This window comes from Schistocerca gregaria, chromosome 4 (assembly GCF_023897955.1).
Source record: "Schistocerca gregaria isolate iqSchGreg1 chromosome 4, iqSchGreg1.2, whole genome shotgun sequence".
Taxonomy (NCBI): Eukaryota; Metazoa; Arthropoda; class Insecta; order Orthoptera; family Acrididae; genus Schistocerca; species Schistocerca gregaria.
In genome coordinates this window covers 541,215,124-541,231,027 of record NC_064923.1, presented here as the reverse complement: position 1 = coordinate 541,231,027, position 15,904 = coordinate 541,215,124, and the positions used below count along the sequence as shown (strand labels likewise).

At 43.7% G+C, this 15,904-nt stretch overlaps 1 protein-coding gene across 3 annotated transcripts in view; it reads left to right on the top strand.

The window, feature by feature from the left end:
- Nucleotides 1–15,904, top strand: part of LOC126267357 (uncharacterized) — a 65,417-nt gene that overhangs the window by 12,229 nt on the left and 37,284 nt on the right. For 2 of the 3 annotated variants that reach the window (XM_049972494.1, XM_049972492.1), the window contains exon 3: nt 4,471–4,600. In XM_049972494.1, coding sequence (XP_049828451.1) covers nt 4,471–4,600 — 130 coding nt within the window. Of the gene's footprint in view, nt 1–4,470; nt 4,601–7,112; nt 11,672–15,904 lie in introns of those variants that run through there. The other variant, XM_049972495.1, reaches the window with a different exon arrangement.

Sequence of the window (15,904 nt, the reverse complement as noted above, 5' to 3'; positions counted from 1 at the left end):
ATTCGAGCAGTGATTTTATATTCTTTTAAATTTGCCTCTGGACGCGTCTGGCGGGATACCTGCGAGACCTATAAGTCAAAGTGCCAGGGGCACTCGCTTGCGCTTGAAGAGGAGATAATGAGGCGGTCTTCCTTAATACAAGTAAAACGGGTTTACGTTACGGCAGCTTTGACGAGAGGAATGTTACTTACAGGAGAAAGATGATGACCAATGAGAAAGTTTTGGCGTGAATCAAAAGCCAGTCATTCAGCTCCCTTGACCTGAACATTTTACCCATTTCTGGAGTTGTTTCGAACTCACAGAATCTTGGGGCAGTCAAGTAGCCCCCAGGCATTTGAGACGACCTGTCAGTCCCCAGGAGGGTCAAGTTAGCCACACTCCCTTGTAGAACTCTGCATGTACTTTTCTCTCAGAAATATGATATACATGGTACATGAAGTATTGACGCTGACAACAGACGACTGGCAGTTGATCATCACGCCGCCACTGCCTCAGCATGTCATAAGCTCCAAACATTCTTACTGTTGGGGAACGGCACAGATGAAGACGTTTGCAAGGCGGCACGCCTATTGGCTCGGCATCGCGCATGTCGAACAGAGGACGGATCGCTTCTGCACCGCTTGCGTGTCAACAGTTCAAAAATGGTTCAAATGGCTCTGAGCACTATGGGACGTAACATCTGAGGTCATCAGTCCCCAAGAACTTAGAACTACTTAAACCTAGCTAAGGACATCACCCACATCCATGCCCGAGGCAGGCTTCGAACCTGCGACCGTAGCGGTCCCGCGGTTCCAGACTGAAGCGCCCAGAACCGCTCTGACACCCTGGCCGCCCGCGACGGTTCGATGTAAGACCAGTGCCGCAGCGCCCGTGTGTGCGTATAATTGAGATCTTCGCCGATCCATTCTTCAGAAAGATGTGGCTCATTCTCGTGGCGCCTCCTGGAAATTCCCACATGTCATTCGGATACCAAATGCCACAGAAAGGGAAACAATAAACGCATCGCAGAAAATATTTACTATTGAAGGGACCCCAGATACAGGCTCTTCAAACAATGCCCCTTAATTCTCATATAGTATTTATCTTCTCTCGAAATGGCATAACACACCTGACAACAGCGCCATTCCACCCAGACTCCAATGATGAAGCAGAGGGCTTCGTTCGCACCTCCAAGTGCAGATGAGAGAACTTATATCAGACGCATCCAAAGCTGAGATCCTGACCCAGTTCCTGGCCTCTGGCCTCCTGCACGACAACACCCATTTAGAGTCGCACCATGGCAAACTTCTGCATGGCCACCGACCCCGGACACGCTGAGACCCCTTGCGGTCTGCGACACAATCTCGCCAGTTGAAGTGTCGCGGTTGCTGCTCTCTGGTCACAGAGATAGTACAAGGCAATTTCGAGAAAGTACGAGGACGGCTACTAGGTGTCATGAGAGCAGCCCGAGGACGACAGATGATTGTAGAAGCCAATGGCACGAGGCTGGTATGACTACAAACCAGCTGCGACTCCACCTAGCAGCTTCCACCTTGATATAAGCGCCACCAACTCGGGAGCGGGCATGGTACTGCTTTCGACACCAGGCAGATACAATCAACCATAGGTCCAGCGACGTCTAATGGAGTCACTCGTTCGGTGGGACCACTTTCCTACTCTAGCAGTGAGGGCCAGGAAACCAAAACAGAAGCATCATGACGATGCCGCCCCCCCTCCCCCCTCGAAAGCACAATGCAACCACAGACACCAGATCACACATGCTGGTACGTCGATCCCTCTACCGACGAGATGATTGACAGTGACACTTTCCACACTAAACGCCTTAAAATGTGGAGAACGATTCAGTATCTTTATCCTCAGACTGCCAGATCGATAACCGCGATATACAATGCCAAAGACTTCAGAAGCGACCAATAAGAGGCACACTGGAGCAGTCACGTGGACCTCGGCTTTGATGTCATACAGGAAACAAAACCGGTCGCCTTGCCACAATGAACTCACTGCATACCGTGTTGAACTCCAGTATCTACCTCTCTCACACTATGCATACGTGACTGAGCTGCTTATTGGATCCCTCTTTGGAATGCGAATACACAGATGAACGATGGATTTGCGTGACCACAGATCATAAGGGTTCTTCTCTTGTTTTGAATCTACAGCTTCTCGTCGGCCCTGCGTAAACTTTTTTGAGAACTGTCAATTGATAACTGTGTACCCATAGTTATCGTGTAACAAAGAGTGTCTGTTGCATTTTAGCAGGTGTAACAAAATCTGTTGATGGAGTAATGAACCAGGATGAAAATATAAACTTCTCGACATAATTTCTAAATTCACTAAATGTTCCCGGTATTCCCTCGCAGGAAAGCTTCTAAATTACATCTCAGAAGCAGAGAAATTGACCGGAAGCGAAATACGCAAGTCAATGTTATGACCAACAGTTCCACTCCTTTAAGCTAACTTATCAATTTCAGGTGATATTAGCGTACATCATGTCTATCAATAACACTCAAGAACAAGCATTCGAGTGGTTTGGAGTTGGTTTGAAAGTCTCATGTTCCTTGCAGGACAACTACATGTTCAGCGTCTGCGTTTTGGACAGGCAAAAAACTTAGTGATCTTTGTACCCGAAAGCAAAATAGCAATTCCAGTTTGTAGCTATACATTTTGAATTAGTTAGATGGTATACAAACGAAATAACTGATTGCACTTTTTTACCCACGAGTCCTATACAGCTAGTTACATATAAAACATACATTCATTTGTCAATAAAGGTATGTATTAAAGTAATTTTGTAATATGATAAGATCATGTTGGACTAAACACAAAATGTTTGCAACTGAGATAGATTCTAACACAAAAAAACAACACACACCGAAAGAACTATCCGAATGGGACACAAATTGGTAGATATGATGTACGTGTGATTGAAGTTTCAGAAAAAAATGGGTAATATATTCAAGAGAAAGAGCTCCAACAAGTAAAATACATCAGTAGCACGTTGGTCCACATCTAGCCCTCATGCAAACAATTACTAGGCTGGGCATTGATTGACCCACTTGTTGGATATGTTCCGGAGCGGTATCGAGTCAAATTCCGTACAATTGGTTGGTTAGCTCATCAAACTCCCGAACTGGTTTCAAGACCCTGCCCACAATGCACCGAACTCCTCAATTGGGGAGAGTTCCGGCAACCATTCTGGGCGCTGTAGGGTTTGGCAATCACGAAAGCAAGCAGTAGAAACTCTCGGCCGTGTGCGAGCGGGCGTTATTTTGCTGAAATGTTAGCCCAGTATGGCTTGACATGAAGGGCAACAACGCAGGGCGTTGAATGTCATCGACGTACCCCTGTGATGTATTTTGACGGCATCCTACACCCCATCTTACTGAAACTTCCTGGCAGATTAAAATTGTGTGCCAGACCGAGACTCGAACTCGGGACCTTTGCCTTTCGCGGGCAAGTGCTCTACCATCTGAGCTAGCCAAGCACGACTCACACCCTGTCCTCACAGCTTCACTTCTGCCAGTACCTCCTCTCCTACCTTCCAAACTTTACAGAAGCTCTGCTGCGAACCTTGCAGAACTAGCACTCCTGAAAGAAAGGATATTGTGAAGACATGACTTAGCCACAGCCTGGGGGATGTTTCCAGAATGAGATTTTCACTCTGCAGCGGAGTGTGCGCTGATGTGAAACTTCCTGACAGATTGAAACTGTGTGCCGAAAGTTTTCAGCGCCCACTCCACTGCAGAGTGAAGATCTCATTCTGGAAACATCCCCCAGGCTGTGGCTAAGTCATGTCTGCGCAATATCCTTTCTTTCAGGAGTGCTAGTTCTGCAAGGTTCGCAGCAGAGCTTCTGTAAAGTTTGGAAGGTAGGAGACGAGGTACAGGCAGAAGTGAAGCTGTGAGGACGGGGCGTGAGTCGTGCTTGGGTAGCTCAGATGGTAAAGCACTTGCCCGCGAAAGGCAAAGGTCCCAAGTTCGAGTCTCGGTCCAGCACACAGTTTTAATGTGCCAGGAACTTTCACATCAGCGCATACTCCACTGCAGAGTGAAAATCTCTTTCCCCATGTTATTGCCCTTTAGGGCAAGCCATCCTGGGCTTACATTACAGCAAGATAATGCCCTTCCACGTACGGTGTGATTTTCTACTCCTTGTCTTCATGGTTGCCATATCCTACCTCGGCCAGCAAGGTCGCCAGATCTCTCCCCAACTGAGAACGTTTGGAGCATTATGGTCAGAACCCTTCAACCAATTCGCGATTTTAACGATCTTACGCAACACTTGGACAGAAGTTGGCACGATTTCCCTCAGAACGGCATTCAACAACTCTGGAAACTGTTTGCCTAAGAGACAGAGGTGAAACAACGCATAATTGACTTGCTCAGTTTGTGCAGCTCTTTCTCTTGAATAAACCATCCAATATTTCTGTTTTCAGGCGTTTATTTCAGGGTATTTCACTTGTCTCTGTAGGATGGCCGCTGTTCGGTAACTTGCCGAGACCATCCTAGCTCTACTGCGGGTGGCAGGCTGCTAACACTGCGGCTGTCTTCTACGGGAGAGAGTCTGGGACAGCTGGTACACGACGCACCAGACTCCAGCGGTAAGACTGACTTACAACAACAACGAGGTACACTACTGTAACTGAGACACGCAGCAGACAGTCCAGAGTTTTATAGATTTCTTTGAATGGCATCATACATTATTTGACAACACTGTTCGTCGTGACTGTTACATACAGACATAGCTACATACTGTCGCTTATAGGACACAGTAAGTGACATCGCAATCGCCAAGTATTAATATAGAGAAATTCAATATTAATACAGTGATTACAAACGAGCATGTCTATTTAATGCCTAATGATTAGAGTTGTGAAACTACTGTAGATTATCATAAGTAACTGTACACTATGACAGTTTTCCAAGGAACTTTGGACAATTAACATCGTAGCTGTGTTACCTGTATGTTAAGTGTGTTGCATACCTATAGGCCGTTACACTAATTTCGATTGCTTTGTTTGTGTACGCAATTAGTCTCTTGCTAGGTTCCTCTAGAAACCAGAAGGGAGAACAACCTAGAATCTGAGTGAGGACATGTAAGTGCTGCATAAGTTATGGAACATTTTTGTTCAACATCGTTATCCTTTTGTCTGTTACTTAAAAATAAATAGTATGTATTGCAAAATTGAAACTGTCAAAGAAAAATGTTGATTTGTAAAATGAAACAGGGGTATGTTGTAGTAGAAATAAAGAAAACAATACAGATTCATCATCAGTGCTATAAAACACAGTTTCCTACAAAAATAGAAAAACTCTATACAAAAACATATCAAACATTGTTTTAACACTTCGTCGAGCTTATATAAAACATCTTTCCAGTATTCATAAACAACTTCCGCACTTACTTGTAAGAACAAGACACTTTTGCCTTTTATCAAGATGGAAAACGATCTGTTGAATACAAAATAACAACAAAAATTAGATAGATTTTTTATGTTTGCACATATAAACTGTCCTTGCATCAGAAGTAATTGCTTTGGTTGCATAAAAGCAGAGAAATTACGTGCTCTTCAAATTTTTATTTCTTATAAAATGGATTTATATTTTGTAAGGATGTAAAATAGTCAGTGGCCTAACACTGACTGACGTGTGGTTCCAATTATGTGCAAAACAAATCAACATAAAACAAAGAGAGGTCATCGGTTACAAGTTTCTCTCTCACACATTCATGTTTCTTTCCTTACCAGTGACACCAATACCATTGGCAATCCTATCATTAGTGATGGGATAAACTTCGTCCTGAGATACTCTGCATTGTTGCAAAATTTATTCAAAATGGAGGCTTCTCTTACCTCCTCTCCCTGGGGTTTGATATGCAACGTCGCAATGATGTCACTACCACACCCATTCCTCCCCCCTCTCCCAGTTACTTTCCATTCCCCCACTTCCATTCCACCCTCCCTCACTTCCTCTCTTCTCCCCCACTTGTGAATTGGTGGGAAAACACTCTGTGCTGAGCTGTTGGTGTGCAAGGATCTCACCAGTTGTCTGTACGATGTGCTCAGTAGATGAAATGTTGGTTTCAGACAGGGAAGAGTTGAACATCCATTTACATATAATCATGCAGCTGAGAACTGTGTCCAGAGCGTCCTGCATGAGGCTTGGAAAGCACAGATATTGGGTGAGGGTAACAACAATGTTTTCCTTCAAATAACGGTGATACAGTTTAATGGGGTGAAGTTGCATTTCGCAACTCATGCTGACAGATGCATGTGCTGTAGCTGCTGATCTTTCATGATAAATCCAGTCAGTCTTCCAAAGAGCAAAGAGACAAGCCACTCTTCCACTCTGGCGTAAGCATCTATGTGTTTACAATGTGTTCAATTGATGAGTGCTGGTGTCAAACAGAGAGGAATTTAATAAGTGTACTCCATGTAAACATGCAGCTGAGAACTGCATTAATAGCTCCCTACATGATTGGTAACAAAATATATTGGATGAGCGTAAGAAGAATACTTTTCAGCAAATAATGGTGATGTAGCAGGGTGACTGAAGATGCATTTCGCAGCTCATACAGATTGCTACCTGCGCTAGAACTGTCTACCTTTTTCAAAATGGCCCATCAATATTTGTAAGAGACAACTGTGTGTTCTTCACCAACAATCCTGGACGACTGAGTTAGTTCAAAAAACAGCCACTGAGGGAACCTTAAATGGGTTTTGACCCCCCCCCCCCTTCCCCACCTCCAATATACTTCACTTGAGAATCAACAGGAACACGCATTCCTGCCGTCCACCGCCTGAAAACTGATGTAAGCCAATAAGAATGCATGAATGCTACTTCCAGTCACATGAGAGTGATGTAGAGGATAGAAGCTGAACGATGTAGCCCATCAGTCTCAGCCATAACAACAACAACAACACCAACAGCAGCCGAGATCATCCAACGTCTCCCATCATAATAGGAAGAAGCAGAAGAGTAAGTAGTCATTAAATGTCTGTGCTACTATTACTGCACATAGTACTTCTTCCTTTTCTCTGTCAAGTTCCATCTCTTTGTCAAACTACATGTCTATGTAGTGGGTGCTTATTGCTTCCCTTATTTGTTCGGCAGCCTCCAATGCATCCAGACTGGCAGCAGCAGCAGCCACGTTGTTGTTGGGACCGGCAGCAACATCAGACTTTTCAGGACCTGCAGCACCATGGGATCATGTAGTGCACCTCACCAGCATTTGGAGCAGGACAAGCTGCTATTATCCATCTTCAACGTCGACTTCTGTAACGAAGTCACCCAGCCACCCTCTGACTCCAAGAAGAAATGTACTGAGGGTCCTACTCCACACGGTGCAGATCAGTGCTGGCCTCTGACGTAAGCACCATCCCAAAACATTCCAGTGTTACTGCAAGGACAGAGTGTAGTAGTGGTGGATGAGTAGCTGCCAGTTCCTTCCAGTGTTCTAATACCATTCACTTCAAATTATAATTTAACAGCTCAAAGACTGGTATAGAAGCACCAGTGGATAGTCACTGGCACGATATGTTAGAGATCGAAAATGCACCGAGAACTGACAAAGTGCAGTTTACGGAGTTGGAATAAGATGACTTGTGCAATGTAGAACCCTACATCAGTCAACAGATGACCACAGAGTCTAATCCATCCCATTCTCTCCCAGATATTTGGTGTGCTGGTCTGACGTTATCTATAACATCATTGGACATCGGTGGTGCACTCATGCTGAGATCAGGTGGTCGTTCCATTTATTTACAGCACTCCACCATTATGAACTTATTCGGTCTACAGATGGTGCAAATCATTGTGTTGGAAAGACTTAATAGATGGTTGCCTTATGTTCAAACTGTGTGTAAATACATTTTGAACTGTCTCCATACGTATAGTGCGCAAGTAGACGATTTAGACCACTGCATCAACACGGTGCCAAAAGAAGAAACTGAAGGGATACCCATCACTTTGAGGGAAATGAAAGCTGAATTCTGTGTATACAAGAAAGGTTTATTTGCCAAATTCTGTACAAGTATTAAGATGAAGAAAGAAACAATTGGTTTTGTTGCAGTGGTGCACCCTGTAAACGACTACTGAATAAAAATAATAACGATATTATAGCTATCAGTATTTTCAGTGCAATATCTACAATACTACAACAGCAGAACGTTGTGTGAATCATGTCATTGATAAACTGAATGGTAAACGACGCTTTCAGGTGTATGTATAATCTTTAGCTTAGTTGATGACATATATTTTCTAAAAAAGCCTAATGCACGTCAATATCTAGTGTAGTCGGTATCATGGCAGGATGTATGAAGTGTCCTCGACATAAGGACTTTGTTGTAAGGGTCTGGTCCTGTGATGTCACGGAGGAAGACCAGAAGAAGAAGAAGAAGAAGAAGAAGAGGAAGAGGAAGAAGAAGAGGAAGAGGAAGATTAGGATACATGGCGTAAAATACACGACATTCACTTAAACCAGTGAAGTCCTCCAACCACAGAAAGTAAAGCCACGCACTGTCTTCAAGTTCGATGATGTTGCTGTGGAAAACCAGGATCAAGTTCTACGATGTTTCAGTTTCGGACATCATATGGGTGATGATGTGTTTTATTTGAGTCAGACATATTCCAGAAGTCCAAAACTGTTGGTGAGGGATAATGTCAACTTCATTATAGCCTTCACAAGACAATTTGAATTTAAAGCACATTTACTAAGAAAATGAAGCGACTGATGCGTCATTCAATGAATCTGTAAAAATATGTGGAGACTGCTGGAATCACACACAGAGTATGGGTTTCTCGTTTATGGTAAAACAAGAAAGCTGAATGATGGTAGGTATAGACGCAACTTGGAAGAGGCTTTGAGGCTAGAATGTTAGTATACATCAAGCCATGGACAAATCTGTCTGCATGTCAGGCACTCCACCTGAGACGCTGGGTGTACATAAACAGAGAATTCTTCTACACATAGATGGAAAGTTTCCATCTCTCTAAAATAGAGTTAATGGCCTAGAGATCTATTCCCTACAGATTCTGAGAGAAATCAACGCATTAGTTCAAAAAATGGTTCAAATGCCTCTGAGCACTATGGGACTCAACATCTGAGGTCATCAGTCCCCTAGAACTTGAACTACTTAAACCTAATTAACCTAAGGACATCACACACATCCATTCCCGAGGCAGGTTCGATCCTGCGACCGTAGCGGTCGCGCGGTTCCAGACTGAAGCGCCTAGAACCGCTCGGCCAACGCATTAGTTGCTAGTGTTACCCCACTTGAAAAGAAAGTAAACGACTTAGCTGTAAAGATTGATAGAACTGAAGATAATGTGCGAGACTGAACTACAAAGGTTGATAGGAGCATATATAAGACATGTTCTGTTGAGGAAGCCCGCTTAGTATATAACAAAATGCCGACTAAGCATAAGGTCATTGTGACACAGAAGGCTGTCCGAGAGAAGTTACTGCTGTTAAAGTGAGTACATTTAGATTGAGAGCAAACACTGAGAGAAACCTTTAAACCAGTTACTGAACCCATTGATGAACTCTCTGCGAAATTACACAGTTGCCAACTTCTATCTCAACAATAGATTGATTCATACAATTTACAGATTCTCCCCATCAACTGGAAGAAGATAAAAGATCAGTGGTGAGGAACATTTGTACAGCTGCATCTAAATTGGAACCAGCAGTGACCTCGAATGTGCAGGGACGCGGAAGCGGAGGTGAGCTTCAACCAGTTGGGAACTGTCAAAGGCGAAAGAGACGACGACGACGACGACATTCAACTCTCTGGAACCTGTCGGAACTGGAAGCAGCGGTGGCCTTCAATCAGCCGGGACTTCCAGCAGCCACCAGATTCCCATCATCCTCATACTGTCAACGAAGACAGTATAGGCACCAGGTATAAAACCAATGTACGCAACGCACAGTGTCACAATTTACAGCACAACAGCGAGGCACGTGCAAACTACAAGTTTTTTAAACCAGTAGATCTGAAATCTCGCAATATGATGAGTGTTTTATGCGACAGACCTTATGCCTCAACCGCAAGAACGTTGAAATTAGGATTGTCATCAAACACTAAGATGCTTTGATCCTCCCATATAGGAGTTTCATATGTCTTAATGGATCATTTACAAAAAAGATGGTACCTCCAGTGGCATCGAACCTTACACGTCATGCTTTTGTGTTCCTGTTTCATGAGATATGGTACGATGTTAAAGGGGTCAAGATTTACGACATAAACAATACAGGTATAACATCAACTCTTATAATGTATGTCCCTGCTTCTCCCTTGGATCTGAACGGTTTAGAAAATGCTGGGTGGTTCATACATGGGACAGTGGGTAGAACAGTGTAGAATTACAAGAAATTTTCTGCACCTACACCTCTGAAACTGCTTATGGGATAATTTGAGGACATGTGGTGAATTGTTCTAAATTCTAAACAGGAACTTGTTCTGGTACAGAGTGCAACAGGTAACTCATGCACTCAAGGCGCCTGAGAGAAGAACGAGATCACCATCAATAAAATAATATGGAAAATGCCAGACGTCACTGTATCTGATGAGCAGCGTTTGAAGCTTTTAAAAGTTTGGAATGCTGGTGTATTTCTACCTTTATCTTCCAGTCATGGGAGATTGTTGAGTACCCAGCGCTACCAACTGCAAGCAGTCAAACGTAGTCTATGAAAACCTCTGTGCAGTTAGAGACCCCCAGATTCATCATACTTTCGTTTCAGACAAATAGAAGAGAGACTACACCAAATGATTCCATCAAATTTGACAGCTGTTGGTTAACCAACTCTAGATTCTACCTATATGACAATTTACACCTGCAATGGGATGAAAAGGTATACAGCTAGCGTATGACATGTATGTTAGTTTCCGTGCTTCTTACTATGAAGAAGAGAAGGGATGTCTACTATGCCCACGGAAATTCAAGGATCTGGAGCCAATAATCGTAATAGACTGCTCAAAACAGAATGAGATTATTAAAGCTGGACCTATAGGTGTATGAACTGAATTTGAATCTTCGCACATTTCCCAGAACACATTGCAGCGTTTGCTCCAGTTCTGCATGACTGTGTGATTAACTGTTGCCTGCTCACTGGCGTTGTGCAATGAGTTGTAAAAATCAACAAGTGCCGCACTATATCCAGATCATTTCACAATGGTACCTCAAGGCGTGAACATCATTACAGACGTTCAGGGTTCATATGATGTTCAGTTTAGGCAGTTCATATTTACAGAAGTTGCATTCATGGCAAACACAGAAATGCCAGTGTGATAGAGACATTTTCAGCAAACAATGCATCACAGAGATCATTCAAGAGTGCAAAGTGTGCTAAAACACAGAGGAGTGCAAAGAGGTTAACACGTTTCTACAATGGAATTCGCTGCAATGATCCTGGTATACTGTATAAAGATATCGTGACGTCGCTTCAAATATTCGACCACATGGATACCACCACTTACGTCAAAGGGAAGGAGAAGATCACATGAAAGCTTCGAATCATTTAGTTTGCCACTATTCAAGACCTGGAATTCTATGTGTCCCCTGCTCTCCACCAACTCAAGAAGAAGATGGTTGAAAAGATTGTCGTGTTTGCTTATGAAAATGTAAAATTACTGTTGAGTTGGATGAAAAATAAATGAATTTTTCGCTCAAAATATGTATACATTATCTCCTTTACACTATGGTAGTACGTAGCACATCTGTGGTTCTGCTCAAGCACAGGAAATATAATAATTTTAGACGTTTGCTATGTGCATATGGCCGCAGACTTGGACACATGCCTCCTGCCCCCATAAGGAAACACGTGCAGCACGACAGGCGTAATCCCATGGAAACATTACATGTATTTTGTTATTCTGCATATTAAGCTTCAGCTCCTTAACGGCACTCATGTTCAGAACTATCAGCTGTGTCTTGCACGTCTTTTATATACACAATTAGGGGAGGTTTGAATTGTTATGAATCTTTCATTCTTTCAGTTCTCGCAGAAACAATTTAGTTGTTGAGGTTACAGCTTGATTCTTGAGATACAATATAGTTCTGGATATACAATTCAGTTCTTCAGATTCAGTTTGGTTCTTGAGATACAGTATAGTTCTGGGGTACAGTTTAGGTCTTGAGATACAATTTGGTTTCGATATTCAGTGCATAGATAATTATTACTGTGACTTGCTACCACTTGATTCTAATATGCTCAATGCAGAGGTACTTTCAGCTTACACACTATTACTAATAACTATGACTAGAAAAATCAAAACCTTCCACAGTCCACCAAACTGTAGCAATGGTTGAGAATATTTTTATACTCTTCAGTACCACTGGTTGAGAATGTTTTTAGATGGAGTGGGAGCTATCTTCACTAAAACCTAATCGGGCTAGATGACTGGCAGCGGTTGAAACTTAAAAACTGATCTATTTACAAGTGTACATGGTACATAGCAATGGGAGCACACATTTTGTATTCAAGGTATATTTAGGAATGACATTTTTTCGTTGTTGGCATATATGATATGCATGGAGACCGATGTCTACATGAGCATACACGGAAATATTTACAAATGACACACTGTGTGCTGGGGAATATCTGTAGGTGCACATAGTACACAGCTATGTAAGCTCCTATGATGTGCAGGGGATACTTACATAAGTGTACATGATACACAACTAAAAATATTTACACTATGCTAAACAGGTCATCCCTACAACATTTAAACACACACACACACACACACACACACACACACACACACACACACACACACACACACACACTCAAGTCTCATCAAGTGTATAGTGCGAGTAAGGCCTAGTTTCAGTACTGTTCTCACAAATGACCTGTTTGTCGTCATTAGGCGAATGACCGACTTTAAATTGGAGTACAGTGTGCGCCTTGTGTCCACTCGATCGAATACTAGTTTGCCGCACCATATGCTGCAGCAGAGCACTGCAAACATCAATTTACAGGCACTGGAAATAGTCAAATAATCTTCCATCAAGAGGGCTCTCGATGCCACACACCCCTTTAGCCGACCTCTCGATGGCTTCTTCCAACGTGCAATATGCTTACACTTTTGCTCGAAGACCTACAAACTCCATAATAGGTGACCCATTCACATCGTCTTTCATAAGTCCGATAACCTTCTTGTTCTATGGAACAGTACCGTAAGGATTATCAACCTCGTACCCAGCAGTGTCGCATGCTTCATCATAGTACCTCATTATGTTATATGGATTGCGGCCCTTCGCGGTATAAGATGAAGCTATCTGTATCCATATACAGTAAATTTGGATCTTGAAAAGAGTTTTCACACACCTGTAGTGGAATTGGTACATGTGGAGTTTGGATCTACAAGCAAGTGCACATCTGTCTCCATATACAGCTGTGCATACTCTCCAAAAGTGGAGATGTTGAATTTTGCATTCCTTATGGCATTGTTTGTAAGGTTGCTGTAGAATGCATTTATGTCAGGTAATCTAGTTTCATTGATTTTTGCATAACTCTCGACACTCTTGTGGGAAAACACACTTCCTAGTCAAAATGGTTCAAATGGCTCTGAGCACTGTGAGACTTAACATCTGAAGTCATCTGTCCCCTAGAACTTAGAACTACTTAAACCTAACTAACCTAAGGACATCACACACATCCATGCCCGAGGCAGGATTCGAACCTGCGACCGTAGCGGATCCAGACTGAAGCACCTAGATGTTAAGTCCCATAGTGCTCAGAGCCATTTGAACCATTTTTTGTCATGCCCCTCGATTCTTACAATTGCCGTCTCGTTTCTGTACACGTTGTAAATAGTCCTTCTCTCTCTGTAGACTAGGAAGTGTGACCGGCCGGTGTGGCCGTGCGGTTCTAGGCGCTTCTTGAACCGCGCTACCGCTACGGTCGCAGGTTCGGGCATGGGTGTGTGATGTCCTTAAGTTAGTTAGGTTTAAGTAGTTCTAAGTTCTAGGGGACTGACGACCTCCGACGTTAAGTCCCATAGTGCTCAGAGCCATTTGAACCATTTTTGAATACTTCCTAGTCACAAGCAAATATTTTTCCCCGTCAGGAACTATGGCTCAAGTGATTTGTAAGTCCTTCTGAGCTACAGTTTAAACAAGTTTCTGGAGTGGTGCCTGAATAAAGCGTAGCGAGTCAAGGAACTGGAGAGTGAGTCTTGGTTTCATTCGTTTGGAGCATGAAATATACTTCTCAACATTCTCATGCGGGACATAAACTTGATCTTTCTGCGCACCGAAATTAGCCAACAAAAGCGTCAAATGCGCTTAAATTCTGAAAAGAAACGGGTATGTTCGTTGTAATTGGTACTTCAAGTTGCATGTATTGTGAGCTGCATTATAGACCTTCCCTGCAAGATGGCAGTGATCCCTATGAGGGGTTTCCGCCTTTCTATGTAACATAACGCACAAATACACACATCAAAAAAATTTTTTCCTAACCTCGGTTCTGTGAATTCCGGAACCTGTACAGAAAAGTAGACTAGAGATCAACATAAACGTCATTTCCACCCATTTTATTGTTAATGAAAATCACACATTGCATATTATACCACCATAAAGCGAGACCTTCAGATGTCATGGTCCAGACTGCTGTACACACCGATACCTCTAATACCCAGTAGCACGTCCTCTTCCACTGATGCATGCCTGTATTCGTCGTGGTATACTATCCACAAGATCATCAAGGCACTGTTAGTCCAGATTGTTCGACTCCTCAATGGCGATTCGGCTTAGATCCCTCAGAGTGATTGGTTGGTCACGTCGTCCATAAACAGCTCTTTTCAATGTATCCCAGGCATCTTCGATGGGACTCATGTCTGGAGAACATGCTGGCCACTCTAGCCGAGCGATGTCGTTAACCTGAAGAAAGTCATTCACAAGACGTGCACGATGGGGGCGCGAATTGTCGTCCATGAAGACGGATGCCTCGCCAATGTGCTGCCGATATGGTTGCACTATCAGTCAGAGGATAGCATTCACGTATCATACAGTTGTTACGGCGCCTTCCACGACCACCAGCGCTGTACTCGGTCCCATATAACGCCACCCCAAAACAGCAGGGGACCCCCCACTCGTTGGACAGTGTGTCTAAGCCGTTCAGCCTGACTGGGTTCCCCCCCTACACGTCTCCCATGATTGTCTAGCTGAAGGCATATGCAACACTCATCGGTGAAGAGAACGTGATGCCAATGGGGAGCGGTCCATTCAGCATGTTGTTAGGCCCATCTGTACCGCGCTGCATGGTGTCGTGGTTACAAAGATGGACGTCGCCATGGACGACGGGATGAAGTTGCGCATCATGCAGCCCATTGCCCGCAGTTTTCGTCGTAACCCGACGTCCTGTGGCTGCACGGAAAGCATTATTCAATATGGTGGCGTTGCTGTCAGGGTTCGTCCGAGCCATAATCCGTAGGTAGTGGTTATCCACTGTAATAGTAACCCTTGGGCAGCGTGAGCGAGGCATGTTATCGACAATTGTCCTCTCTCTGTATCTCCTCCATGTCCGAACAACACGGCTTTGGTTCATTCCGACACGCCTGGAAATTCCCTTGTTGAGAGCCCTTCCTGGCACAAAGAAACAATGCGGACTCGATTGAACAGCGGTACTCACCGTTTAGGCTTGCTTGAACTACAGACAACATGAGCCATGTACCTCCTTCTTGGTGGAATGACTGGAACTGATCGGCTGTCGGAACCTCTCCATGCAATAGGCACTGCTCATGCATGGTTGATTGCATCTTTGGAGGGGTTTAGTGACATCGCTGGACAGTGAAAGGGACTGTGTCTGTGATGCAGTATGCACAGTCAACGTGTGCCTTCAGGAGTTCTGGGAACCGGGGTGATGCAAAACTTTTTTTGATGTGTGTGTAACAGTCAACCGC